This window comes from Salarias fasciatus, chromosome 10, assembly GCF_902148845.1.
Source record: "Salarias fasciatus chromosome 10, fSalaFa1.1, whole genome shotgun sequence".
NCBI lineage: Eukaryota > Metazoa > Chordata > Actinopteri > Blenniiformes > Blenniidae > Salarias > Salarias fasciatus.
This window is the reverse complement of record NC_043754.1, coordinates 26185563-26212022: the sequence shown is the minus strand read 5'-3', so window position 1 is coordinate 26212022 and position 26460 is coordinate 26185563. Positions and strand designations below refer to the sequence as shown.

General features: G+C 49.2%; 1 protein-coding gene across 2 annotated transcripts; it reads right to left on the bottom strand.

The window, feature by feature from the left end:
- Positions 1–287: 287 nt before the first annotated feature.
- Positions 288–26104, bottom strand: gtf2ird1 (GTF2I repeat domain containing 1). Of its 2 annotated transcripts, none has more exons than XM_030100151.1 (27): positions 25791–26104; positions 16599–16719; positions 15857–15998; positions 14986–15162; positions 14311–14494; positions 13886–14214; positions 12781–12876; positions 10558–10641; positions 9774–9957; positions 7823–7848; positions 7378–7510; positions 7194–7237; positions 6973–7053; positions 6709–6864; positions 5188–5241; positions 5026–5106; positions 4675–4858; positions 4489–4550; positions 4011–4082; positions 3621–3888; positions 3467–3495; positions 3327–3374; positions 3166–3243; positions 2195–2387; positions 2051–2097; positions 1870–1976; positions 288–1612 (listed from the first exon to the last, which is right to left on the bottom strand). In XM_030100151.1, exons 2-27 carry the CDS (start codon positions 16713–16715, stop codon positions 1544–1546), a joined length of 3045 nt encoding a protein of 1014 aa, XP_029956011.1. In that variant the 5' UTR covers positions 16716–16719; positions 25791–26104; the 3' UTR covers positions 288–1543. The 2 variants fall into 2 exon arrangements, with proteins under 2 accessions (XP_029956011.1, XP_029956012.1); XM_030100152.1 differs by having other exon boundaries at positions 5026–5103.
- Between the last annotated feature and the right edge of the window lie 356 nt (positions 26105–26460).

The window sequence follows — 26460 nt, the reverse complement described above, 5'->3', positions numbered from 1 at the left end:
CCGAGGCGACAAAACGATATGTGGACAGTCCAGCATCTCAAAGCATCCTGGGAAAAGGGTTTAACGTCCAGAAGCTTTGGTTTGATTTCTTTATTCTGGATCAAACTCCAGGAAGTGGACCTCAGTCCGCAAACAGCAAGATCAATCCATTTACCATTAACATTAATTGTAAAATAAAAACAAATGAAATTACCACTAAAACTACTAACGATAAGAAACTACAATAAAAAAAAAACAGGCTCAACAATATTTTTTTGATGAGACGTTCAGGGACGGTGGGAAAAAGGAATCGTGACACAATCCAAAGTGCAAGGCAACACATTTTATTTGAAAGGCCTAATTGGCGTTAAGGTACAGCATATTAAATATGGTTAGTCCAGAGAGTCGTCGCAGAGTAACATACCATTCTTCTTTACAGGATACATTCAGGCTGAAATGACCTATTTTACATGTCGCTAACATAAGAAGGCGTCTTACTCCCCGTCCAATCAGAACGCTCCGTTTTGCTCTGTGTGAACCCGGCGGTGTCGGCCAGAGCTCGGCGCTCTGCTCGTCCCCCGGAGAACGGAATAATATATTTTACATCCCTGCATGTTATATCTCAATAAATATAATAAATAAAAAGTACAAAGATCTGAATCGTGTGGAACCCGGTCCTGAAGACGTCCAGACGCAGTGTGTGTGTGTGTGTGTGTGTGTGTGTGTGTGTATGTGTGTGTGTGTGTGTGTGAGAACGTTTAGAGACAGAACAAGAGAACAAACACTCTGGAGGGGAGTCCAGAACCAGGACGTAGGCCGAGCTCTCGGCACCACACACGCACACGCACACACACACACACACACACACACTCTCCAGCCTTGTTCCCACTGCACGGCACTGTAGGATGTAGCGTCAGCAGAATGTGGGCGTGTCCTGAGCGTGACGTCTCTGGCGGTGGCGGTCCTTCCCTCGCTGAGCGTCTGCACCTCCTGGAGTTAGCCAAACAGAGCGACGTGGCGTATGCTAGCAGCAGGAGGGTGAAAACCACCGACTGTTTGAGGATCTGAGCAGGACGTCTCCAAACTGAACATCTGACACCGGATGTGAATGTGATTGGTCCAGCCTGTCACATGACTGCGTCACGCTGTGATTGGGCGAGTTATGCAAAACTTGTGGAAACCAGAGACGGAGACCAGAACCTGTTCTGGAACCAGGAGCTTTATGTTTATTTCCACGCTGGAAATCAGCTTTTTTGAACGGGTTCTAATGAGAACCGGGCTCTTTTTGAAACCAACACCATCGCCCCCTGCAGGAAACCCCTGGTATTACAGCTTTTCTAATTGATACATGAGCGACGGGTCGGACATGGAGGGCCGGAGTTTTAAAATGCACTGTGCAGTGGAAACGAGGCAAAACACACACACGCGCACACACACACACACACACACACACACACACACACACACACAGCTCTCCTGCTTAGTGTTGGAGACTCGTCCGCTCTCCCTCCGTCTCCTGACGTCCGTCTGCTGCAGTCCGCCCTCCGCCCCGTGACCTCTGACCTCAGTAGTTGACCTTCCCGGGAACCTGCACGTTGACCCCGCTGTAGTCCACCATGTACATGGGCCACTGCTGCAGGACGGACAGAGGAGACAGCAGCTGCTCAGAAACACTTCAGCTTCACCGCAGGTTTACCGCAGTTTACAGAATGTCAGTAAAAAAAACGGACTGACAGGGTCGTCGTCAAACAGAGGCCTCTAGTGGCGGCAGAGAGCAACGAGCCACATGATCAGCCAGTGATGAAACATCCAATCATACGACCTCACTGAGGTCCAGATCCCGTTTCCACGGCAACCTCCGGGTCATGGTGAGAATGAAGTGTCACGCACCATCACTGGAATCTGATTGGTGGAGAGCAGGTCGGACGGCGGCGGTATCCGGCTGCTCTCGTGGACCCGCTTCCGTTTCCGCCGGTTGGTGGAGGCGTCGGTTCCTGCTGGAGACGAGGAGGGGACGCCGTGTGAGGCACCAAACACACACACACGCACACACACACACACACTGGCCTACCTGTGTTGCCGGCGTTGCAGGCCTGACTGCAGATCTCTGCGAACGGCCTGCAGGACAGCAGAGGAAGGTTATCGGCGGGGTCAGAGCGAACCGAGCGGCTTTGCAGCGGCGCCTCGGCGGCCCTGGCGAGCTGAGCGGACTCACTGCAGCTGGCTCTTGATGGTGAAGGAGACCTTCTCGGCGGCTTGCAGGATCTTCTCCAGGCACAGGATGTCGTAGGTGTTGGGGTTCCGGAAGGAGACGTCGTCCGGGAGGCCGCTGACCTCCACCGACTCCGGACTGCCCCGGATCAGCTTGTACGGCACCACCACGGAGCGGTCCAGACCCAGAGCTTCACCTGAGCACGGCACAGAACCGGGTCAGTCCAGGAGAACCGGGACGGCTCTGAACCACCGGGAGAGACAGATCTCTTCCCTTTACGCATGAACACACTCATCACATATTCCTCACATTTATAGCTGAAACAGATTTTTCACAGGCTGGAAAAACACAACAATTTCATCATTTTGCCCATTTTAGATGTTCTAAACTTTCCTAGAATGTAATAAAACAGTCATGGTATGAGTATGTCATGCATAATAACTATTTTTAACAAGTTATTTGCGCAAAAACCACAAAAGGTGAATTCTAAAGTAATATAAAATATTTAAATATAATTGCAAACATTTTTAAAGTGCTACTGTGAGAATGTCACATTTTATTAAAGGATTAGTAAAATCTTATAGCTATATTCATATCTATCTCGAGATTGTTGGCACCTTTTCATTACTCCATTACAGGCTGATCTATAAGCTACTCAGTCATACTGTCCCAGAATATCTTGTAATTTCGCCGTTCACCACTAGGTGGGACAGCGAGTCGTGCTGCCTTGTCAAACCATTCACAAACTCTGGAACGAGGCAGGAATAAATCACGCAGACTGAAAACTTTCATGTGCATTTCTGACGAGAAGCGATGTGGAGGTTACTGTCAGCGCTGCGACTCAAGACGTCTGCTCCCTGCAGACTCGATTCGCCGCCTGGTGTCTCAGGACGGTGATTTCACCTCACTGCTCTCATTAACTGAGGCTGTGCCGGGCCGACCGGTACCGCCCCCTGCAGGCGGCTGTGGTTTACCGTATTTCTTGTTGAACAGCTCCTTGACTTGCTCTCGCAGCACCACCTTCTCCCCCATCCGGTTGATGTCGTCGTCATCTGTCGACCACAAAGCAGCCGTTAAATCAGGACTGTGAAGACGGCCGCGGCGAATTAACGGGAACCGCAGCAGGTTTCCTCACCGCTGATGGAAGCGTACGCCTTCTTTAGTAACGTCACTCTCCGAGGTGCTGAAAGATCAAAGACGGCGTGGATTATTAAAGCCGCCAGTCAGAAAGTCTTTTATCCGTTAAGAGGAGAGAAAACAAGATTCTGATCCCACCTGGTTTTGGAATAAGTCCTTGAAATGGTCTGAAAGCAACCCAGAAAGAAGAAAGTTAGAATGTGAGAGTCTGGAGTCTTCGGTCACACGGTGTGAGGGGCTGGCAGACCGTTCTGGACCCGGGTCGGCCCCGGCCGGCCCACCGCGCTCCCACCTGGTGATGGTGAAGTTGATCTTGTCGGCCACGGCCAGGATCCTCTCCAGGTTCTGCGAGCCGAAGGTGCAGGGCTTCCTGAAGGGGATGCCGGGCGGAAGGCCCTCGATGATGACCGAGTCCGGGTTGTTCTTGATCCTCTTGTAAGGCACTTGGACCGGGTACTTGATGCCCAGTGCCTCGCCGTACTTCCTGTTGAACAGGTCCTGGACCTGCTCCCGCAGCGTGTTGGCCAGGTCGATCCGGGACAGCTTGGACTCCAGGCACTCTGCACACAGCACACACAAGGCTCAGCCGTCAGCGGCGCCACGCCGCGCCACGCCACGCCACGCCACGCCACGCCACGCCACGCCACGCCACGCCGCCGTCTCAGGCCAGATGGGGACGCACCTGAGAATCCGGGTCTCTTGGATCCGGCTGCAGGGTCGTCTGTGATCGGCGTCACGTCCTTGGCGTCCAGCTCTTTAAAACACAGCAGCACCCAGACGTTAAACCGGTTCCAGCGGCGGAGCTTTGTGAGACTGAGACAGCAGCGATAGCTGCAGGAAATCCCTGCAAGGACTTTAAAAACAGCTCCTGGACGGGATCTGACCTCGCGCTGGTGACACTATCGGCAAAAACAGAAGCTTATATTCCAGCGCTTCACATATACACAGACACACAGCCTCTCTGAAGAGACGCAACACAAAGCCCTGCTGGAACAACATCTGCCGATTCCTCTCCGGTCTGAGCCCGAGCCAGCCTCCACTGTTCCAGCACCGCATCAAACTCTCTGCAGGATGGAGCCGTGCTACATGCTACATGCTACATGCTACATGCTAAACGTGACCACAGTCTGGTCAAAGCGAGCTGCAGAACAGAGGCGTACCTGGATCACAGAGCGGCATGGAAGGCATCTCTTGTTTTACTTGCTCGGTGAGGAGCTCAGGCCTGAAGAAACAGGTGATTCTTTAGTTTTCAGCAACATTCTCATTAAAATCCAGCAGAGAAAAGTCAGGAAGTGTGTGTGGAGCCGACGGTTTCCTCGGGTTTCTCGCGGCCGGGATGAAAGTACCTTTTGATGACGAACTGGATGTGGCTGCTGGCAGACAGGATCTTCCTCAGCTTGGCCGCTCCGAAGCAGTTGGGCCGGCGCAGGGCGATCCCCTCGGGCAGCCCGGTGACGTACAGGTGCTCCGGGTACATCTGGAACCGCGAGTACGGCACCTTGGCCGGTTCGGGGAGGCCCAGGGCTTCAGCTGAGGACCAGCACAACTGCAGCTCAGCTCAACAAATGTTTGAAGGAAGCAGTGGAATTTAATTTGACTAAGGTGTGTGAAGGTGTGTGAGGTCTACATTAACAGCCCCCTGTGGCCGGGGCATTAGGGCATTAGGGCAGTAAGCTGCGGCGCTGCGGGTTCCTCACCATACTTGATGCTGAACAGACTCTCCACTTGTCTGCGGAGCTGCAGGATCATTTCCCCGATGTCCTCCACCAGGCTGCCTGCTGAGGACGCAGGAGGGCGTGGTTAAAGGGGCGTGTGTGTGTGTGTGTGTGTGTGTGTGTGTGTGTGTGTGTGTGGGGTACCTTCAGAAGGTCTCCTGATGCTCTGGGAGGAGGCACTGGGTGACAGCGCTTCAGCTGCAGGAGGCCAGAACAGACAGGAGAGGCTTCAGAACGGCGGGACAGCAGATGAGACGGAAGTCTGAGGACGTCTGGACCCGATCAGGACGAAGGACGAGCCGCCGCTCACTGAGCTTCACAAACCGCCAACCGCCAACGCCGTTCTGACGGAGCTCTAAAGGCCCCGTTCACTCGGCCAGTGAAAACGGAAAACTTTGGTTTCGTTTCGCTGTTTATACGACGACGGCGCTCGGTGACGATGAAAATGTAACTTTTTGAAAACGGCTGCCAAGAGGGACCGTTTGGAATCACTCCCAACCCGTCTCCATGGAAACAAGAGGAAAACATAACTTCAGGAGAATGTTCCGACACGGTTCCTATGGAAACGGGAGGAAAACGCGACTTTGGAAAAACACACTGACTCCGTCTCCATGGAAACAGTCGAAAAGGCAACTCGGAGGCTAACTTGGTGTCCTGTCCATAAGAATGTCCCACATGAAGGGTTAGGTTAGCGGAGCGGGTCAAGCCGTGCTCGGCGGCCCGCCTGCTGACACGGGGCGGTGATTTCAGGACACGCTGCAACACAATGCAAGACTTCAATCAGCTGTGAGACGTCCTCGTCACGCCGGCGCCGAGCCAGTTGAAAGCGCGAGGCGCCGTTTGAAGGGTGCGTTTGTTTTGTGCGGAGCGTCTCGGGACGTGATGCAACCGGCACGGAATATGTTAACCAGCGTTTCCCGGCGCAGCGCCGGCCATTTGAAATGCCGACAAAACGTAAGAATCCACGGCGATCACAGAGTAATGGGCCCGTCTGACGCAGGGGTGGGACTCCTGCAGCCCACACACACTCACACACACACACGCGCACACACACACGCACATCACCTCAGAGTGTGTTTTCAGGGACTAGTCTACTCTGCTTCAGTGTAACACTGAACAGGCGCGTCGCTGCACTTACCTTCACTTTCTTTCCTTTTAGTGGTCAATTGTGAAAGAAAAGAAAACTTAAACAAAGCACAAAGAAATCAACAAAACAAATAAAGCAAAACACGTCACTAGAAGCACTGAGAGCTCGAACCAAGACGCCCTCCAGCAGAGCCCCTCCGGCAGAGGTCAAAGTTCAGCGTGTTAAGTGGGCCGGTCAGAGCCAGGCGTCTGCTGGAAGCACCTTGGTCTCCTTTCTCTACTCACTGAGGGTCTCGGGAGGGGGCGGGGCTACGGGGGTTCAGGGTGGGCTCTAAACTCACTCTGGACATGAGCGCGATGCGCCGCTCACAAGGCGAGGTGGGGGGGGGGGGGGGGGGGGGGGGGGGAACGGGGGACTGAGGTAGGGGGTGTGGCTACGACTTACAGGAAGAGAGGAGGGTCTGAAGAAGGAGGTTTCATACGTGCTGCGGCTTACTGAGCTCCCTAAACACGAGAGTGCGGGGCGTCGGGCGGGTCCGGGAGGGGCGGGGCCTGGGAGGAGGGGGGGGGTCGGGTTACCTGAGTGGTTCTCCAGCGGGAGGTGGGGGGCGGAGGAGGGGGGCGGGGCTGGAGGCGGGGCGGAGGGGGCGGAGGGCGAGGCGGTGGATGGACGCGGTGCGGAGGCGGCGGGCTCGGCCCCCGGCTCGCCGGGCTCCTCCCCGCTGGCGCCGGCCTCTACGGAAACAAACACACCCTTTACAGCAGGAGGCGGCGGCGCAGCGCCTCACTGCGACCGACTGCATCCAAATGACATGAAAGCAGAAAGGCAGCCTGAAGACTCACCTGGAACCGTAATCTGGATGATCTCCCCGTCCGGAGGCTCCGTTTTGATCCTCCTCAGAGGGACGCAGTCTGCAGAGGGACCTGCAGGGGGCGAGGCGTTCAGCGGCGTCAGCTTCCAGAGCCGCGATCAACAGATTCAACGGAGACGGGAGAGCAGAGCGACTCCCGGACCGAAAACCTTCACTTCATTCACAGCTCGACGCTCAGAGAGGAGCACATACCGGCTTCACAGTCGGCCAGCGGGCTCACACACGCACTGGTCGACCTGCAGAGTCAGGAAACACACATCCGCAGCCGGTCCATCAGTCTGACTGGAGCTCATCAGCTCATGTTTCATGCTACAAACTGTGACTGATTTTATCAATGTCTGTGTGTGTGTGTGTGTGTGTGTGTGTGCTGTCCCACCTGCTGCTGTGAGCGTTGCTCAGCAGCTCGCCGCCGCCGCCGCCGCCGGGGATGCTCAGGCAGTCGGGGAAGCCGTCGTCAGGCGTGCAGGTCAGGTCCAGCTTCCCCTCCTCTCGTGCGATCTTACCGGCGGCTTCAGGAGTCGAGAGGCAGGAGATGGAGAAACATCCGCCGTGAGGAGAGACAGAACGAGCCGAGAGAGTCTGATCAGACACTGAGGAGTGACGGAGCCGCAGCCGGGACAGAAACCAGCATGGAGCCGTTCTGAAACAGCCGGCTCTCATCACGTCTACAGGCCTCATCTGTTTAAATCACTGACTTCCTTTAGTCTGTGTTGAAAAAAGAAAGAGGCTGAGTTTGGTGTCTCCACTCCTCTCCGCTCACTTTCAGTCTGCAGATCAGCGCCGTCAACCAGACTTTCTGAAACACGATCAGTCAGACTTACCGGTGAAAATCCTCTCGTCAAACATTCTGAAACAGAGAGAAACGGGCTGTCAGTGTTTCCACGGCGCACAGGGAGGGAGGCAGATCAGAGGCTGGAGGCAGCTCTCAGCTCTCATTAAAGCTTTCAGCTTCTTTTTCAGACGTCATGTTCTGCAGCGGCTCATCCAGATGTTCATACCTCTGATCGTTCGATACTGCGGTCATGTGATTCAATAATGACTCAAAAAGACAAACCATCAGTCTCAGGAAAGAAACTCAAATAACTGAGTTTTTTCTGGGTTTGGTTCTGCCTCTTCTCCTCTCATCCTCCTTTCTTCCCCTCCCCCTCCTCCTCCTCCTCTCCTCCTCCTCCTCCTCCTCCTCCTCTCATCCTCCTTTCTTCCTCCTCCTCCTCTCATCCTCCTTTCTTCCTCCTCCTCCTCCTCTCATCCTCCTTTCTTCCTCCTCCTCCTCCTCTCCTCCTCCTTTCTTCCTCCTCCTCCTCCTCCCCTCCTCCTTTCTTCCTCCTCCTCCTCCTCGTCTTTCTGGGATCAGAGGATCCTCAGGTTGACTGTAAAATCTGTCCTGGAGCTCGGCCTTCATGTTTCATTCATTGATCACATGCTGACCTGATTTCGAGTTTTGCTCCTGACACAGACCCGGCTCCAGCTACTCCTCCTGCTGCGTCCGCTCTGGTCTGTGGGGGGCGCCAGTGAGCGGCAGGGACGCCATGTGGTAAAACCCCACACTGCGGGGAAACGCTCCAACAGGAAACCCTCCACCGTCCATCAGGACACTCGCTTGTTTCATTTTTCACCTGCTGCACATTAAAGAACCTTCCTCTGGGAATAAAGTGTCTCTTTTCTCTTTCTTCAACACAAATTAATGACTGCAAGTGTGCAAATGCAGGTTGAAATACATTTAGATATTGATAACTTCATAGTTTTTTTTATTAATTAAATTAAATCAAATAAAGTGACTTAATGATGAGACCAGCTTTTTACAGGACAAGCAGAAGTACGAGTGCTGGACGTGTCAGTAAATCCATATTTAATCCTGACCGTGGAACATTCTATTATTTCTGGTATTTTTCTTTTCCATGTTTTATTAAGAAAACTTTGAAAAAAATGCCTCAGTGATCCCGGGAGACGAGGAGGGGATAAATAAAGCTGCTCAAGTTTTAAAATCAACAGAAGCCGTTCAACTTCAAATTCCTCCTCCTTGGGAGTGTTTTCCCTGAGAAGTCATCTGGCAATAATTAAACACACTTAAATAAAACCTGCATTTAAAGCCATTAATATTACAGACGGCTGTGTTTCTGTGTGCAGAAGGAGAAATATAGCGGAAGTCCCATCAGGCCCTGCATCTGCAGCCTCTCCTAAACACAACAGGAAAGCTCTGCAACTGGGAATTAATCACATTTTCAATCTTTCCTAATTGCATCCAAGCTGATGAGCCGCCGGCAGGACTGGTTAAAGAGACGCGTTATCTCCAAGCAGGCGTGCTGCTCATTCAAATGAGCGCCAACGAACAGAGGGGCGAGCAGCCGAGAAGGCCGAGTGGCGAGAGGCGAGAGGCGAGAGGGAGGAGCGGCACCGAGCGCTGGAGGAGGCGTCTCACCAGCGTTCACCGGGGTTCATTACCGTGGGTTACTGACCACGGTTCACCGCGGTTTACCATATTCTACTGGTGTTTGCTGCAGTTTGCCATGGCCAACAACTGGTTAGTGGGATTTACATGGTTCCCTGTATGTTGTTTACCACAGTTTAACAAGGTTCACATTTTACTACAGCTTACTATGGGTAACAACAGGTCACCAGGATTTATGTGATTTACCACAGGTTAACATGGTTCATCACAGTCTATCACAGCATGTCCACTGTCCTCCGACAGTGGACATGCTGTCCAGGAGGCGTACAGGAGTGGACAGCTGGATTTCTCTCCTTCACAGGCTCCTGGAAGCTTCTGCTCACCGTTTGACGATGAAGCGGATGCCGTGGCGTTCGTCCAGGATGCGTTTGAGCTTGGGGACTCCGTAGGTGCAGGGCCTCTTGAAGGGGATCTGGTCGGGGATGCCGATGATCTCCACGGCTCCCGGATCGCAGGCGATTTTGCGGTAGGGGACAGGCACCATGTGATCCAAACCGAGAGCCTCAGCTGGGGGGAGAGCAGCGAGGAGTCAGGGAGATCCACTGCTTACATGGTATTCTCAAGTGAAAAGAGAAAACTGGTTGTTTTAAAGGCGTCTTTTCACGCGACCACGGCGCTCAGAGCCGCTGAAAACACAATGGAAGCCGAAGCTGCTGCTGCTGCTGGGGTTTAGAACCGCAGCCAAACCTCTTCACTGGAAGCAGAATTAAGAAACATCAAATACAGCATGAGCCGTCAAATATCTGGCCCCATTTGAAGGAAGAGAAAAGAGGAATCTGGATTGAGATGAACATCAGATAAATCTTTTTTTTTTTATAGTTGGGGTTTTTAATGAAGAATAAGTCATGTCTGAAGACAGAAACTCTTTATTCTTGTGAAGAAGTGGTTCCACTGTAGAGATTTTTGTAGTATTTAAAGGTTGAACTTGATGGAAAATGCATGCGCCGGGTCTCACAGAGGAAGCGATGATCAAACTGAAGCAATGACCCCAATCTATCAGCAGTCAGAGTCACCGCACCGCCGAGGCACCGATATCGCTCACATCTGCACCGTGGGCGTCACGCTTCACAAAAAGAAGAGAGGAAAAAAAAGAGGGGCATTCCTCACCGTATCTGCTGTTGAACAGGATCTGAACGCACTCTCTCAGCGTGTTGATGTCTTCAGTTTCCCGAATGAAAGAGTCCCACTTTTCTGCAAAACGAAGAGAGCCTCCGTCAGAGCTCCTCAATTCAATCGTCTCACTTTATTGGAGCGTCGCCCTTTAATTCAAATGCACTCTACTTTATTGTAGTTCTTCAAATCTGAAATTAATCTTCTCCATCTACACAAAGTCAATTTGGTAAACCGGGACAATCTTCTTAAAGGATTACTCTTGACATCTTAGTAGCTTAGCCCTCTAACGGCTCGGAGTTAGCTCGGTTCAGACCGGGTTCAGTAAACAGTGTCTGGCTTCTGCAGAGAAAACCGAAGGGGCTGCACTGACTTTTTATTCGCCTTCTAATGACTCAAATATGTTGTGAGACGAGAGTTTTCAGGCTATTAATGTTTTCAGAGGATTGCGTAATCCTAATTGCTTCGAGACTAAAACATAAACAGATGTGGAGGTCGAGGTGGAGAGTTATGAATCAACTAAACAGATGGTTTACAACAGAGGGACTAATGGAGACCTAATGTGGAGACGGACGGATGGAAGGAAGGATGGATGGATGGAAGGATAGTTGGATGTTAGATCAATGAATAGATGGACTGATAGATTATGGTTGGACGGACGGACGGATGGACAGATTGGGGGATGATGACTGAAGGCTGGATGGATGAATGACTGAATGGACGTTGAAAGAAACAATGGATGGATGGATGTTAGATGGATGGTTGGTTGTTGGAGGGGTGAATGGTTGGATGGATGGATGGAAGGAAGGAAGGAAGGAAGGAAGGATGGGTGGGTGGTTGGATGCACAGCGGATATATAAAGTCTACACACCACAGCTGAAATGACAGGTTTTCGTGATGTTAAAAAATAAAAGCAAGACAAATACTTTCACAACTTGTTCCACCTTTAATGTGACCTATGACCTTTATAAAACAAGCAGACATCTTTCAGGGAGGTGAAGTAAAAATAAAAAAACTCGCAATCTGTCAGATCTGGAGCAGTTTTGCAAAGAAGAGTGGGCAAATATATCCACATCGAGATGCTCCACACTGAGAGGCTGCTGCCTGAACAGACGGAGTGCTGCAATAAAAGCCAAAGGTGCTGCAGCAAAGTTTAGGATGTGCATATTTATGCAACCAGGCTTTTTCAGTTTTTTATTTTATATTGTTCCCTTTTAAAAGGTTTCGGTTTTGTTTAACTTGCACTGTACAGGTCATAGGTCACATTAAAGGTGGAAAAAGTTGTGAAATTATTTGTCTCGCTGTCATTTTTTTACATCATGAAAACCTGGCATTTCAACTGTGGTGTGGAGACTTTATATCCACTGTATGTATGGTTGGATGGTTGGATGTACGGTTGGATGTATGTGTGGATGGGGCAGAGGTCTGGTCCAGGACCTCCCCTCCCCCTGTTTCAGTCCTTGAGGAACTCTGAGGTCCGTCACTGACTCGTGCTGAATGAGTACAGAAGCCGAGGCTTCTCCTTCCCACACTGTGGCTCTCGGCCCTCCTCTGACCATCTTGCAGCGTTTACGCTCCGTATCTGGCTGGAAAAGGTTCACTTCTAATCAGAAGGCTTGAGGAAGCTGCTGGGTTTCGGGTTGTGGGCCCAGATGGACCAGCTGTTTCCCCGCCGGCTCTTTTCAAAGTTGAGCCGAGGTAACGCCGCAGACTCCACCACAGGATCAATCTTCTGCTGCTATTGTGAACCTGAAGACGAGGCGAGGCGCTGAGACGGAGATAACTGGGTGTCGGTGTCGCACGACGGTGACAGCTTTTTATCTGCCATCGGAGCCACTTACCGGGAAATCTGAGGCGGAAACCGGGAACACGTCAACGCTTTCTATCTTTTGATGTTGGCTTCAAATGCTGTGACGGTGTTTTTTAAATCCACAACAAAATACTGTGTCAATCAATATCTCTCTCACACACACTGGAACCGTTACTTTATTACTCATTCAAAGATGCGTCAAATCAAAACTTTAAAGGTTTTTTAGCCGGGGGGAGAGAGAGTGTGATGAACTGTCTTTGTTTAGTTTGAAACTTTGAGGCTCTGCTTGTTGCCTCGGCCACCTCGGAGCCTCCTGCGGGCCGGTTCTGGCCTGCGGGCCTCATGTTCGACACTCCTGCTTTGAGTGACGGCCAGTGGACGCGTGTTGTCGGTTGAAGCCTCGGACTGACCTGATTTTTCGTGCACGATGGAGAAGAGCAGCCTCTTGGAGATGTGGACGCCTGGAGGACTCTGACCCTGCTCTCCGGCCAGCCGCGGGGTCTCATCTGAAAACGCAACGCCGCGTTAACGTCACCGAGCCTCACCGCTCACCCGACATCCCCTCCGTTACTGCCGTCTGCTACACTTCTAAAGGGCATTAATGCCCCACCAGAGGGCGCCACTCTGCACCGACACAGTGGACAAACATCAGGAAGAGGACAACAGCTGCTTTTGGAGAGCAGAAGAAGAAAGTTAAGGAAAATAACAGCGAGAGGAGACAGCAGCACTGATGTCGGTTGATCCTTAATCAGTGTTTTCAGTTTGAAAGACAAACTTATCTTTCTTTATATAAAAAAACAAAAGCTTCCCTGCTCTGTTCAATCAGGCTCTGCAAATTATCAATACAAGAACAGGACAACAGTCGCGAAAAGACATTCTTTTGACGGATTAGGTGAAACCTAGGGGTCACAGAGTGGAAGTCAGTTTTCAAAAGGTTTCCTTTTCAAAAAGCTGCATTTTCAGTGACTCTGAACACCGTCGTGTAAACGGAGCCCAAAAACACAGAGATGTGAGTTTTCTTTCAGAACGTGTTGTGAACTGGACTCCATCACCGTTATCTGACTCCACCCGACTCCACCCGACCGCCGGGCGGCCATACCGCCACAGCACCGCACTCAGGCTCTTTGGAAGACATTAAAGCAGCCTCAGAGTTCATCACCTGCCGGCACACTGCGACGGAGCACTAATGCACCTTTTTAAGAGGAAGATTTTCCTTTTCATCATGTTTATCTTTATCAGGAGCCTCATCAAGGCCTTCAGGCCTCACATCCACCGAAATCCTTTCAGACTGACTCAATACTGCAAGGAAAAAAACAACCTGGAGCTGTTTTGAAATAGCAAGCAGCTCAGAAACTAAACTGTGTGCTCAAAAGCAGGTTTTACCACAATAAACAGTAAAACTGGCGACAGAGTGTGATTAGTCTCTTACAGGTAGAAATGATCACATCCTGTCAGTTTAAAGCTCCTCCACATGATGATCAGAGATTTGAGAAGGCCGGGTGAGGCGTCCCTTACCGCTGCCGGCGGCGTCTTTGAGCATGGCGCTCTTGTCCATCCAGCTGGCGAGTCGGTCCTTGCCCAGGTTGAGGAGGGACATGGGTTTGAAGTCCAGCTTGCTGTCCGGGTGAGGTTTGGAGGACATGGGCATGCCGTACAAGAAGTTGGACAGGACCGAGTTGCTGGACGAGGCGGGGCTGGACGCCGTGACGGGCGGGGCCGGCGGCGCCGGGGCCGGCCCCGGGGTCTTGACCGGGCCGTGGACGGTCTGCGTCACGGCGGCCGTGGAAGCGCTGTGATTGGCGTCCGTGCTGGACTTGGCTTCTCGAGACAGGTCTTCTGCGGGCCTGCGGACAGAGGGAGGCGGGGTCAGAGGTCACAGCGCTGCTCGTTCAGCCGCACCAGTCCCAGGTAGAGCTGACTGAAAGCCGTGTGATGCAGACCTCTTCACCGTGAACTGGATGCGGTGGCTCAGCTCCAGGATCTTCATCAGCGTCTTGGTGTCGTACTCCGACGGCTTCTTCAGGGCGACTCCGTCCGGCAGGCCGTGGGCCACCACGCAGCCGGGGTCCTTCTGGAGCCACTCGTAAGGCACGGGGACCAGGCTGCTCTTCCCCACCGCCTCACCTGAGGGTCACGAGAGCCCGGGGTCACGGAGAGCCCGGGGTCACGGAGAGCCCGGGGTCACGGAGAGCCCGGGGTCACGGAGAGCCCGGGGTCACGGAGGCACCCGGGGCGCTGCCGGGAACAGCCTTTCAGCGAGTTTTGGGTGTGGCTCTACACGACAGCTCACTCTGAAAACAGGTGGAGCTTTCTGAAAAAGTTCGGCCTCCATTGTTTTTATTAAGTTGAAACTTGAACAGTTTTCTTGTTTCTGTGTAAATGGAAGCCGTTTTCAAATCACTGCTGTGTAAACGCAAAACTTTTCTGACACAAAAACCAAGTGTTCCCACTGGAAACGTCGCATAAACGAGGCCAGAGATAAATTCAGAGTGAGGGTCAGATTAAAGGTCAGAAACAGCTGAAACATCAGACCTTTTCTACTGAGGAACAGTAAGAGCTGTTAATGAAGGACCCGGATCATGACTCATCGACTGGACGATCTGCTCGGCTCTTACTGTAAAGCACAGTGAAGACTTCCTCCACCATCTTCCTCAGGACGAAGACGTTGGACTGGGCGTCGGTCGGGGCTCTGGGTTTGCCGTGCTCGCCGTCTTTGCCCAGCTTGCTGAGGTCTCCCTCCTGGTCTTTGGTATGGGCGTTGGCGGCGCTCAGGCTCTGCAGGCACGGCGCCCCTGACCCGGGAGAGGAACAGAGTCCGACTTTAAATGAGCATTCTCGTCTGAAACGATAGCAGGCTGAGATAGTGACGATTGTAAAGAAATCCTCTTTAAAACAAACAAACCAGTGACGGAGAGGCTTGCCGCGGAAAGTAACGAATGCGCCGCCTTTGAGAAATGGCGCCCTGTAAAATGAACAACTTGTTTTCTCGATGCTGTGTCCAGATAAATGTAAATAATCTCTCACGAGGGCAATTAAACCGACAACGCCGAGGTCTCCTGCTCGTTTGTTGTAGCTGAATCACAACCTGGGAACAGAAAACTTTCTTTAAGCTCTCGACGGGGCGGCCGCCGTCCGCCGGCTCGGCAGCTCCGACTCGCGGCGGCTGCACGACACTGACCGACCGACGCTTCGGGAGCGCACCCCGACGCGCCGGCGACATGCATAATGCAGCGAGTGTTTGATGAAGGAGACGTGACGCGTATCGCTTCATCAGCTGAAAGGCAGAATGTCAGAGTGTGGCTGCTCTCTTAATGAGTGAAAGCGAAAGTCGCAGCAGCTGCTGAAGCTTTCAGCTGAATCTGCAGTCACGCAACGGCGGAGCCCGACGGGGACGCGGGTGGATTCTCACAAAAGGCAAAAAGTGATCAATGCTTCAACACAAACAGACGACTGAAGAGAGGAAGAAGGGATTTCAGGGGAGCTCACGGCAAAACTTGTAGAAGTCTGTCTGGATTTCCCTCCTGGAGTTGAGGAACACTCGGCCCTTCTCCGTGCCCACGGCGATCACGCTGTCCTCGTGCACGGTGACGCACGCCACCTCGGCGTTCAGCTTGGACATGGCCATGCACTGGAAGGAGAGGGCGGGACTCAAACTCAAGGACACAGGCGGCGCTTCAGGAAGTGGACGGCTGCATCCGTCCACTTCCTGCTCACTGGAATGAAGGAACACCTTAGGTGTTTCATCTTCTTTGATTTCTGGAGAAAAAACTCCAAAAGTTTTAACAGAAGATTTTCAGTTAGAGCAAAGGTTAAACATGAGGCCCGTGGACCAAAACCGGCCCTCAAGAGGCACCGATCCAGCCAAACCACCAAATCTTTTCAGAGTAGTGGACACAACTCAACACTGAGACCTGAGATGAGACATCTCTGATGCTAGCATGACAGCTAGCTAACTAGCGTTAGCCTCAAAGCAAACTTACAAACTTTTAGGTTTACGTTGTTAACGCTAAATAATTATCTTTACTTATTAGTACACTGGACGCACCTGCAGCCTTCAGTTTAAATGTTTTAACCAATTCTTGTTCACAAAACAGATCTGATGCTAATATAGCAAACAAAACAGTAGCTAGCGTTCCCATTCGACCCTGTGGTGGGCCGGTTCTGGACCACGAGCCGTATGTTGGACCCATCTCAGAGGGCGCGGTGGCCGGTGTGATCCTGGACGTACCACCGAGTCGAGGGCAGACACCAGGCTGGTGAGGATCTCCTGCCGGGCCGACAACAGCGGCTCTCCGCGGGAATTCGTCCTGATGCCGTCGCACGCCAGCTTCCTCATCTGAGCCATGCCTCTGCGGGAAAAACACGAGCACACGGTCACACGGCGGCGCGGGTCGAATCATTCAAAGCAGTCTGCTCACATCGGAGTTTGACTTTAAGCAAATGAAAAGCTGCCTTGGAGAGCATTAACCTGATACCGAGGCTGGAAAAGACAGAAAGGAAACAAACAGTCTTTTAACGAAGTAATTATTGTGACCACAGAGAGAAATCTTATCAATCTACAGGGCTCAAACACACTGAATTCATTTAACATGCAATTCTTCATTTTTGCAAACTGGTAATAAACAAACAGTTACGTTGTGATACATCTCACACAGCTAACAGAATATTCAGAGTTTTCACTCCTGCTGCTTGCTATTTTGGAACAAAACAGTTGTCCGATACTGTTAATGACATTAGCATATATGGAAAAGGTAGGAGAGTGGCACCACCAGGGGACAGCTAGTAAACATTTCCAATTCAGGCTCCACACAAAGCCATGCCGAGATAAAAACAGCACCGAGGGAAACTCTGGAGTTTCTCCTCCTCATGCTAACTGAGCCGCATGCTAGCATCTGGGAAACACTCGCTAACCTCCGAGGATAATCTGGACCGGGACCAGGACCAAAACCAGGACCAGGACCAGGAGAATCTGGACTGGGAGCCATGACACTCTGGAGGACAACACTCCTCCTGTGGTCCATCTACTGAGCACGTGCAGAGCTGCTGTTCACTGCAGCCATTGTGTGCATGAGCAATAGCAGTGTTTCCCCCTTTCCACTGGAGTTTGAGTGTTTTCAAAAAGTTGTGTTTTCAGTGGCTCCAAACATAGTTTTCATAGAAAAGAACAACCAAAATGTTACAGAAGTCTTCAGTTTCACTTGCGGACGGAGGCCTGAGAGAAGCATCCGTCCTCTCGGGTGGTTTTGTGACTCTGGTGTAATTTTATCTGCACAAAACACTAAAAACCCTCGGATCCTGTCCTCTCCGCTGGTTCACCTCTCCTCAGGTCCTCTGGGACGCTCTAGTTCTGAAGCCAGGGCAGATCCATCCTCCAGCCCGGCTGCCAGACACAGTTCACACACCCCACCTCGGCTTTGGGGGTACAGGTCCTCACGGTGGTGCTGAGGGGTCACAGGAGTCAGAGGAACCCGTCCCCCGGGGACCAGGGCTGCCGGTACAAAATGTCACGCTAATCCATTAAGTAGAAAGACGGATGGGCTGACAGACGTCCCCGTCCCGAGAGCCGCTCCGGGCTGAATCCCGTGAAGATCAGGAATGAGCGGTTTGCCCTTGTCAATCCGGGACAATTAGAGCACTCAGAGGACGGCCATGAGCACTTCTACACTTTATGCTCTCCGCTTGGCAGATGGCGCACGACAAGCGATACTGACTGGAGACTGCAGAGACGAGAGATCGAATTTCCAACACCACTGGAAGTACAGCCAATCAGCCACAACATTAGGACCAGCTGGGCACTTTGTGGACTTCACCAGACCTCTGACGTTCGTACACGAGTGTAAAACCAGGAAGCTGCGAGGAGGAGTCTCCACGGATCTGTCTGGACTGAAAGCCCAGGAATTTGTTAAAACTCAAAATGGTTGTTTTGTTCCTCAAAGCGTTACCGAATTGTTTCAGCTTTGGTGTCAGGATGAATTCTCCTGCTGAAACAACTTCTCCTCCCGATCAAACTCAGTTTGAGTCACACAGCGGGGTAGGATTCGTGTCCAGCTACGTGGTTGATTAGTTGGTAACCAGGTTAAGTCAACGACTTGTGAACGGACAAAAGCTGGGAGGCGAGCAGATACGGGGAAATTAATTTTTGGTGGAATTCAAGACATAATTTGTATCCAGAAAAAAAATCTGGTCTTTACGATCTTTACGATAAGAGGGACGTTATGGATGGATGTTAATGAAACGTGGAAGGCCGATTAATTATGAGCAGATGAGGATTTAATTACATTCTGAAAGCGATCCAGACCTGGACAACAGATCCGGCCGAGAGCTTATTAATGTTCCAGACATATTAGTTAATGTATGTACCGTGGAGAGGGGACAGCTGGAAGGGCATATCTAAACCGGCAGCAGAACCACGACTAAGACAACACTAACAGAATTCACAGGGTCCATCGTGTTAGGACGAAATGTTTTGGTGTACATGTTCTTTTTTTCTTCCCCCACTTAAATCTTTATTAGAAAACCATTTTCATATACAAACATAAAACCAAAGAACCAAAGCCAATTGGAAAAGACCTTCATGTTAAAAGCTTTAAAGATAGGTTCATAAATTGCTTGCTGTTCAGTATTTGTTAATTTTTCTGTCGAGAAGATCTCTTCTGTGATCTTTATCCACTGATTTGTTGTTGGTGGTGTTCCTCTACCCCAGTTTCTTGCTTGCAGCCAACAGCAATGCTAACAGATATCTGTCATGCTGTGGGATTACTCCTCCTGGGATTTCACAAAGATAGACGACCAAACAATTCTTTGGGAGTTCGTTTCCAAATACTTGTCTCAATTCTTCATTTACACTTCTCCCTAAAAATTCAGCTGTTGCACACTTTGGATACAACACGATCAACCGGAGTCCAAAAACAAGGCTGTGAATGGAAGTAAGGACACAAACGGACAGGAAGTGTTAAAGGGAAACGGCTCGGCTAAAGCCAGGCACTATGTTCTCATGGCAACTGAAACCCGTCTCCTTGGAAACTAATCTCGGGGCATTTGAACAATGCAGCTCTGGCCTTTAATCTCTCCAGACACTGGGAACCATTATACTAGCCTCTGGCAAGCCCAAACCACGGACTCAATAGAGAGAGGACAGAGAGGTGGAGAGACACCAGGCAGAGGGAGAGAGAGGGAGAGAGAGAGCGAGGAGGGAGGGTGTGGTGGGTTCAGCTGCACCAGTCTCAACGTGCCAAGTCTATTGGCCATCTAAATCTGCCTCCCCTGAGGACACAGCAAACATTAGCCCCCTCCTAAATTATTATGGCCTCGAAATAGATGGCCTCCTTCCCTCACATATTTAAAAGGCAGAGGAAGTAGCGAGGAGGAGAGCGGCGGGGATAAGCAGAGGCTCAGGATAATGCCATGTCAATTGCTTTGCAAGAGGAAGCTGGAGCGTAATGTCACAGTGCTGTTATGGTTCTCAGTGAATATTGAACAGTTCAGAGTGGAACGGCGTCCAGAAATGAAGCGACGCACAATACCTCATGAGAGCTATTACGGCGCTATAAAAAAAGAAGAAAGAAGAAAAGAAAGAAAGATCCTTTGATGCAAATCCCACAGTGGCTTTGTTGATAGTGAATGACGCAAACTTTGTGGACATGCCAGGACTATTCACCATGATTTCATCCAGATACTTACTTTGACAAAAGCTCATTTATTCTCGCAGCCTGCAAAAAGCAGCCAAAAAAAAAAAACCCCTCTTCAGTGGAAGCTAAAGGTTTTCTTTGACATCCAGGATTCGGTCATTTAGGTTCAGTCTCTAGGTGCTTTGCATACTCCACAGCGTAACACAGAAAAAGACAAATCTGGACACTCCATGAGAGATTATCACAGTTTTCAGCAAATCCTGTTATATTCCCTGTTTTTTTTCTTAACCAGATGACTGATCATAGCGAAACAGAAGCGGGAGCCTTCACTTTCCTTTCTTTAATCCATGTCTTGCAGTGACGTAAACATGTTCCTCTGGATTTTTGTGCGTCTCGGAGCGCTGGGCAGGCTGTGGGAGTGCCATTTGGAGCTAACCTTTAAGAAAATTGAATAAAGCAGCCGAGAGAGGCCCAGAATGACCTCTAATGCAATGAAGATGTTTACTGACCAGAATGACACAAAGAACAGCTCAAAAACAAACTCGCAGGAAACAGGTACAGCCACAGTTTTGCATCTGATCTGTAAACTGGAGACGTTCCCGGTGAATAATTCCTCCGTGGAATTACCAGAATTCCTAATTGATTCAAGCGGGCTGGTCTACACGCAGTGAAACTGCACCGAGCACAACTTGTAGTGAAGCACTTACAGCGCTGTATGCATTAAGAGCTCTTCCCAGCCTTAATTACAATCTCCAACATTATTGGACCTTAAACGCTGGCGGAGCACGAGTCTCTGTGAGCAGCACTCGGGAGGGTTAGCCATTAGCATGGCGGCTCCGTGGATTCGGACTCGACGTGCTAAATGAAGCTGCGCGACTCTCTGAGGTCGCTGTCGTGACGCGACCTTCGCGGATCAGACGACTCTCTGGACCGTCCTGAGACGGCTAATCGCGTTCATCTGTTCTTCTCTACAGTGGCAAACAGTACAGTACGATTTCCACCACAACGGTGTTCAACGTCACTGGAAATGCAACAACTCCGTCTCCTGGCGCATCACGGCTGTGGTAACCAGTAACCAGTTGTTCTGCACATGCTCAGTAGACGGACAGTAAGAACAATGATTTCCTCCAGAGTGTCTTGACTCCCAGTCCAGGTTCTCCTGGTCCTGGTCCTGGTTCCGGTCCAGATTCTCCTGGGCTTGGTAGTTTTAGAGTTGACTGTCACCGTAACAACAATCCAACTTGGTGTTCTGTCCATATGGATGTCTGAGTTCTCCGTTGTGAATGAGTGGAGTATATTGTTCTCTGTGTGTGTGTGTGTGTGTGTGTGTGTGTGTGTGTGTGTGTGTGGTTTCATTGTAAAATCAAGCAATAGCATAAATTCATACATTGTTTTCAACGTGAAAACTTTCTGAAATGAAAATGCTGAAATGCTGCGTTTTCCTGCGCCGCGTCGAGGAAACGGGGGTTTAGAGAGTGAACACTCTCACGGTCACGAGGGATTCTACGAGAGCTTTTAATGCGCTGGGGGAAATCTTACATCCCGAAGATGTGGCAACCTGTGTAAATCCTCCGGGATGTGAAACACCCTGCTCTGCCACGGAGGTGTTTCCAGTCATCCCAGCTAGCTAACGCTAACAGGAGGCGAGCGCTCGGCTAGTCGAGGTCAACAACTCCTCCAGCTAAAGCAAACGGCACTGAACACTGCAGACATACGCTGTGGGTTCGGCGGTGAAACACTGCGAGTGGATCAGCTGATGTGATTCCCGCTACGAGCCCTTTGTCAACAGACGCAACAGGTTGATCCATTCAGATCAAACCTGGCGCTGCGTCTCTCCAGGCGCCTCTGATTCTCCTACAGGGACAAGAAGGGTCAGACGGACGATGCTCCCACACAGCCTCACCGTCACAGTCAGGTAAAAGAAGAGCGATTTGCAGAAAAGCCTGCCAGACCTTGGGTTTCTCCATACGTAAGAGCCCTGATGTTTGTTCAGCACCAAGATAAATGGCAGCGTCCACTCCCGGCCATATTCCAGTCCCACACTGGATTTCTCCAAGGAAGCAAAACAACAGTAGGATTGCAAACGTACATACAGCAGGGTGTGGTGTGGCAGACTTTATTTAACTTATCATTAGTAGCAGAGAAGAAAGCTAATCCCTTTGTTTACGCCCTGCGACTGCAGCCGCAGGCCTTTGTCATGGCCCATGTTCAGCTTGTTATCACGGCTGTGAGGGAAACCAGCGAAATACCAAGGAGACAGGCTGATATATGAGGGTCTGTGCGCCCAGTATTAACATTTAAGATCCAAACCGTTTCCCCAAATTAAAGCCCCAGTGAGGTTAAGACACTGTGTAAGTTATGGCCGGCTCAGTAAAAGAAGCTGGGCACTGGAAACAGGAAGAGATAAAACATCTGGAATGTATGGTGGATTAAAGCCTGATTAGCTCTTCACTTCCGATTCATAGGATTTTTGAATTTACAAACCACATAATACAGCTTTAAACGTAAACAACACACAAAAGGATAGGAAATATGGAAACGTTTAAAGACTTTTCACAAGAAATTTCAATTCTCGTCTCATATTTTGTACTTTAAGACTTTTGTTCATATTTGATTTGCAATATTGGCTGTCTTGGATCATTCTTGTGCATTTCATTCATGATCTCTCTCACTTACAAAGACAAAGACACGCAGGAAGAACATGCAAACTCACAGAAGGGTGTCTGGCCCACACTTGAACTGGGGATCGTGTGGCTGTCAACACATAATCTGTGCTAAAAACCATGTTTTTCATCTCTTCCACACTAAAGCCAATGACAGAAAAACTTCAGAATAATTAGGGATACTGTTTAGGAAACACAGTTTAAAGAACGACTGCAAACTACGGGTGTAATGAATCACTGAGCTCTTAACTCATGGTACCAAGTCCACGTGACGGAAATCATTTATTATTTCTGTTGAACCCCATACTGTACTTTCCCATCTTCTTTTGAGTACTGTTTCAGATTAAACTTTTCATTGTTGAGGTGGGTGCAGCTAGTGACTGGAAGGCACTACTGTAGGCATCTTTACTTTTCTTTGTGAAAGAATAACTTAAAATATGTTTTGTCCAAATAAAAATCAAATAAATGAACAAATCTCACATAAAATAAACTTTGGAGAAAATCTCTCTGGTCAAAGGCAAACACCAATACTTGCAGATTGTTTTGGCTTTGTCTGTTATTTTCTCACCATTTTCTTCTTTTTTTTTGTTGTCCAAAATGCTGCCACACCTCCGATTTGAAATCACCTGAGAGAACAGCCATGACTTTACCGGTGTCTGCTCCGCTCCGCTCCCATCATCTTTTCAAACTCAAAGTTCAATAACAGATGCACTCGAGGTGAGGAAGAAACAAAAACGTAAGAAGAGCCACACGGATCTTCTACGTTCCCGCTTTCCGTTCTGCGTCGAACAGTTCGCCACGTGGGACGTTAATAGAGGAAGTAGACTGCGCCCTCTGCTGTTTGCTCTGTCGCGCACTTTTACTCCACCGATTCAATTCCCCACACTCGAGATGCATCGTCACGTCACTAGAATCGGTCGGACTTAAATCATGTTTAGCATGTAGCATGGCTGGAGTGTGAGCCCTGCAACTCTTTAGCATGTAGCATGTAGCATGTAGCAGGGCTCAGAGCGACATTGATCTCACTCTGCTGCTCCAAATGTTTCTGCTGGCTGAGTCGCTGGTTAAGTCGCTGGTTAAGTTGCTGGTTACGTTGCTGGTTGAGTTGCTGGTTGAGTTGCTGGTGTTGTACCAACTATTGTTCTCCCCCCTCCATATTTTGTCAGATTATGATTTACAGTCTGTTTCACGTCTGTCATTCTTATGAATATTACAGAATCTCCAAACCGCGGACGTCACTCGTCCTAGCGAGTCTACCTGCTGCTGACGTAGCTGACGGACGACGTTATGTAATACTTATCAGAGCTTTAACGTCAAGTATCGAACCCGATACGCAACACCAGTATTCTTAAAAATAACTTAATAAAAAAAGTCAAATAAATCATTTTTCAACCATATCTCTAAAATTCTGGTGTTTACATCCATTAGATTATCTCCAAAAATAGTTTTAATTCTAATACATGCATTGTTATTAATGTAATATAACTGCAGCCAATAATTAATATTTCTTTCAGTGTATTTTTAAAGTTACTTCGATAAAGTTACCTTCAGTTTTCCTTTTTCCAGTTTGTCATTGTAAAAAAAAAAAAAACAGTCTCTCCCTATTACCTAGCTGTTTAAATAAATGTAAATAAAGGCTATTATTATATAGATATTATGTTTGAACTTTTGTTATAAGTGCATCTTTCTGTGGATAAAGTCAAACAGGATTTGTCAGGTTTGTAAGCTGCATTGACATTTAAAGTCCAGGTCACAGTGAACACAGGAGCCAAGTAAAGCAAGGTAAACAAACAACCCAATCAAAGTATTGAAGAGGAATCTTACGAAATCTGCTTCTGTTCAGTAAATCAATTGTACTATTAACTTTTGAAGATTTACTGAATATCAACAATACAGAAAGACACAGTCACTCAAAGCAAACAGTGTTAGTGTTTTTTCATTTAGTTATGACAGGTTATGCGGATGTCATTAGTTTTAGTATCATTTCTCTATTTTCCTGTATTCTCCTGTACTTTTCAATTAAATGTTCCTATATATTTAACTGTACTTTTCCAGTTTTTATTATTGAAATTTTGCATGCATTTTTCCTTATTTTTTTTTTATCTAGTAAACTATAAATTCCCATTTTGTCTGAGTTTCTACTCTCTTTTTCATCAGTTTTTCCAGTGTTTTTCTCCTATTTAACCGTATTTCCATCCATTTTTCTTGTATTTCTCCTGGATTTCATCCTCTCCCTGTGCCTTTCCTTGCTGTGTTCTCTGCAGAAGACCTGCTGCTGGAGCTCCTGCTCTCACAGCCCAAAAGGAACATTCAATTCAGATTGCAGGAGAGCAGAACGGAAACGTTTGAAATCATAAAAAAATTACAATAGAAAAAAAAGTGTGAACCAGAATAATATAAGATATTTAAAACCAAAGGAAAGGGGATGATATCTGACTTTAGTCTGCTTGGACGAAAGTTCTGCTGTATATTAATAATAAAAAAACAAAAGTTTTATCTCAGACTGCTTAATAAATAATAAATAAAAAAAAAAACAGTGAAGTTTGCAGTGTTACTTTGAGTTAAATGTGGAGAAAATATGAGTGAAGTTTACTTATTTCTACACATCCGACCTTGTGTGTGTTTAAATGGGAGCAGAGGATGAAACGGAGATGAGATTAACTGGTTAACAGCTCTGTCACCGGGTCATAAAGGACGGACAATTGCTGATTTTAGACTGTTTTGTTGAAGTTTAAATGTGTTTGGTTGGTTTACTCGCTCATTTAGCTAGCTGGCTTTTGTTTAACTACCTGGTTAACCTTGTAGTCGGCGACTACCCACCGACGGCGAATAACGCCACCCGTCCACCGACAAGGTTAAATCCCCCCAGACCGAGTTATCCGCTAACTAGCGGCCACCTTTGTTAACTAACCAGCGCAGGCTAACCGGCTAACGGGAGCGTAATGAAGCTAACTAGCTGTGCGGCGTTAGCCTCCTGCTAGCTAGCGGCTAGCCTTTCATCTCCTCCCCCAGCCCCGAAATTAATCTATAATCTGTAATTCCTACATGTACAGTCACGAAAACCCCCCGCTCCACGAACACACGCAGCCCAGCCGAGCACGGACACAAACACACACATCGAAATCTCACCTTAATTAGCGATTAAATAGCCTTGTTGCTGCTGTCAATCCCGGAATAGGTTTATTCCCCGTTTTAATCCATCAGAAACAATTCCCAACCACAATGTAGCCGCGCCGTCCGCTAAAACATCGTAATCCGGATCATCGCCGCCACTCTTCGATCTTTACTGTCTGTTGTGTGTGTGTTTTTTCCAAGTTTTATTCCCGTTTTTCCTCTTAACTGAGCTGGGTGTCCCTTTCCCCTTTCTTTGTTCTGTAATCCAGTAAAATTGAAACTCATTCGCCTCCTGCTAATCCCAGCCCAACTCAACAACAGCATCTATTGGCTGCAATTTACATACAGGATTAACGGAGGAACCTCTGGAAAAAACCCCAGAGAGCAAGACGGGCATGCAGGGAAGATTCCTGCTCACGTTTGTATTTATTTGCTCTTTAAATCACTGTCTGCCACTTGGCTGCGGACTGTGCATCATCCCAATTATTTTTAGGATTAGGAGTGGATATGCAGCCGCTGGAGGATCCAGTGGCCTGGAGGTTCTGCCATAGCTCCACTGATCGCCCAAAATAGCTCCAGTCTCTTTTATTAAGGGTAAAGTTCACATTCTAGAAGGTAGGAACCAGCTTGTCTGGCTTTTATTCATTTTAACTGGATCTCAGTTACATAATCCACTATAATCTGA

Coding starts and splice junctions, on each gene's coding strand:
- gtf2ird1 (XM_030100151.1), bottom strand. CDS start 16,715: ATGGCTCAGATGAGGAAGCTGGCGTGCGACGGCATCAGGACGAATTCC. Junction 7,849..9,773: donor ATCCGCTTCATCGTCAAACG/GTGAGCAGAAGC, acceptor TCTCTGTTTCAG/AATGTTTGACGAGAGGATTT. Junction 7,511..7,822: donor TGACGAGAGGATTTTCACCG/GTAAGTCTGACT, acceptor CGACTCCTGAAG/CCGCCGGTAAGATCGCACGA.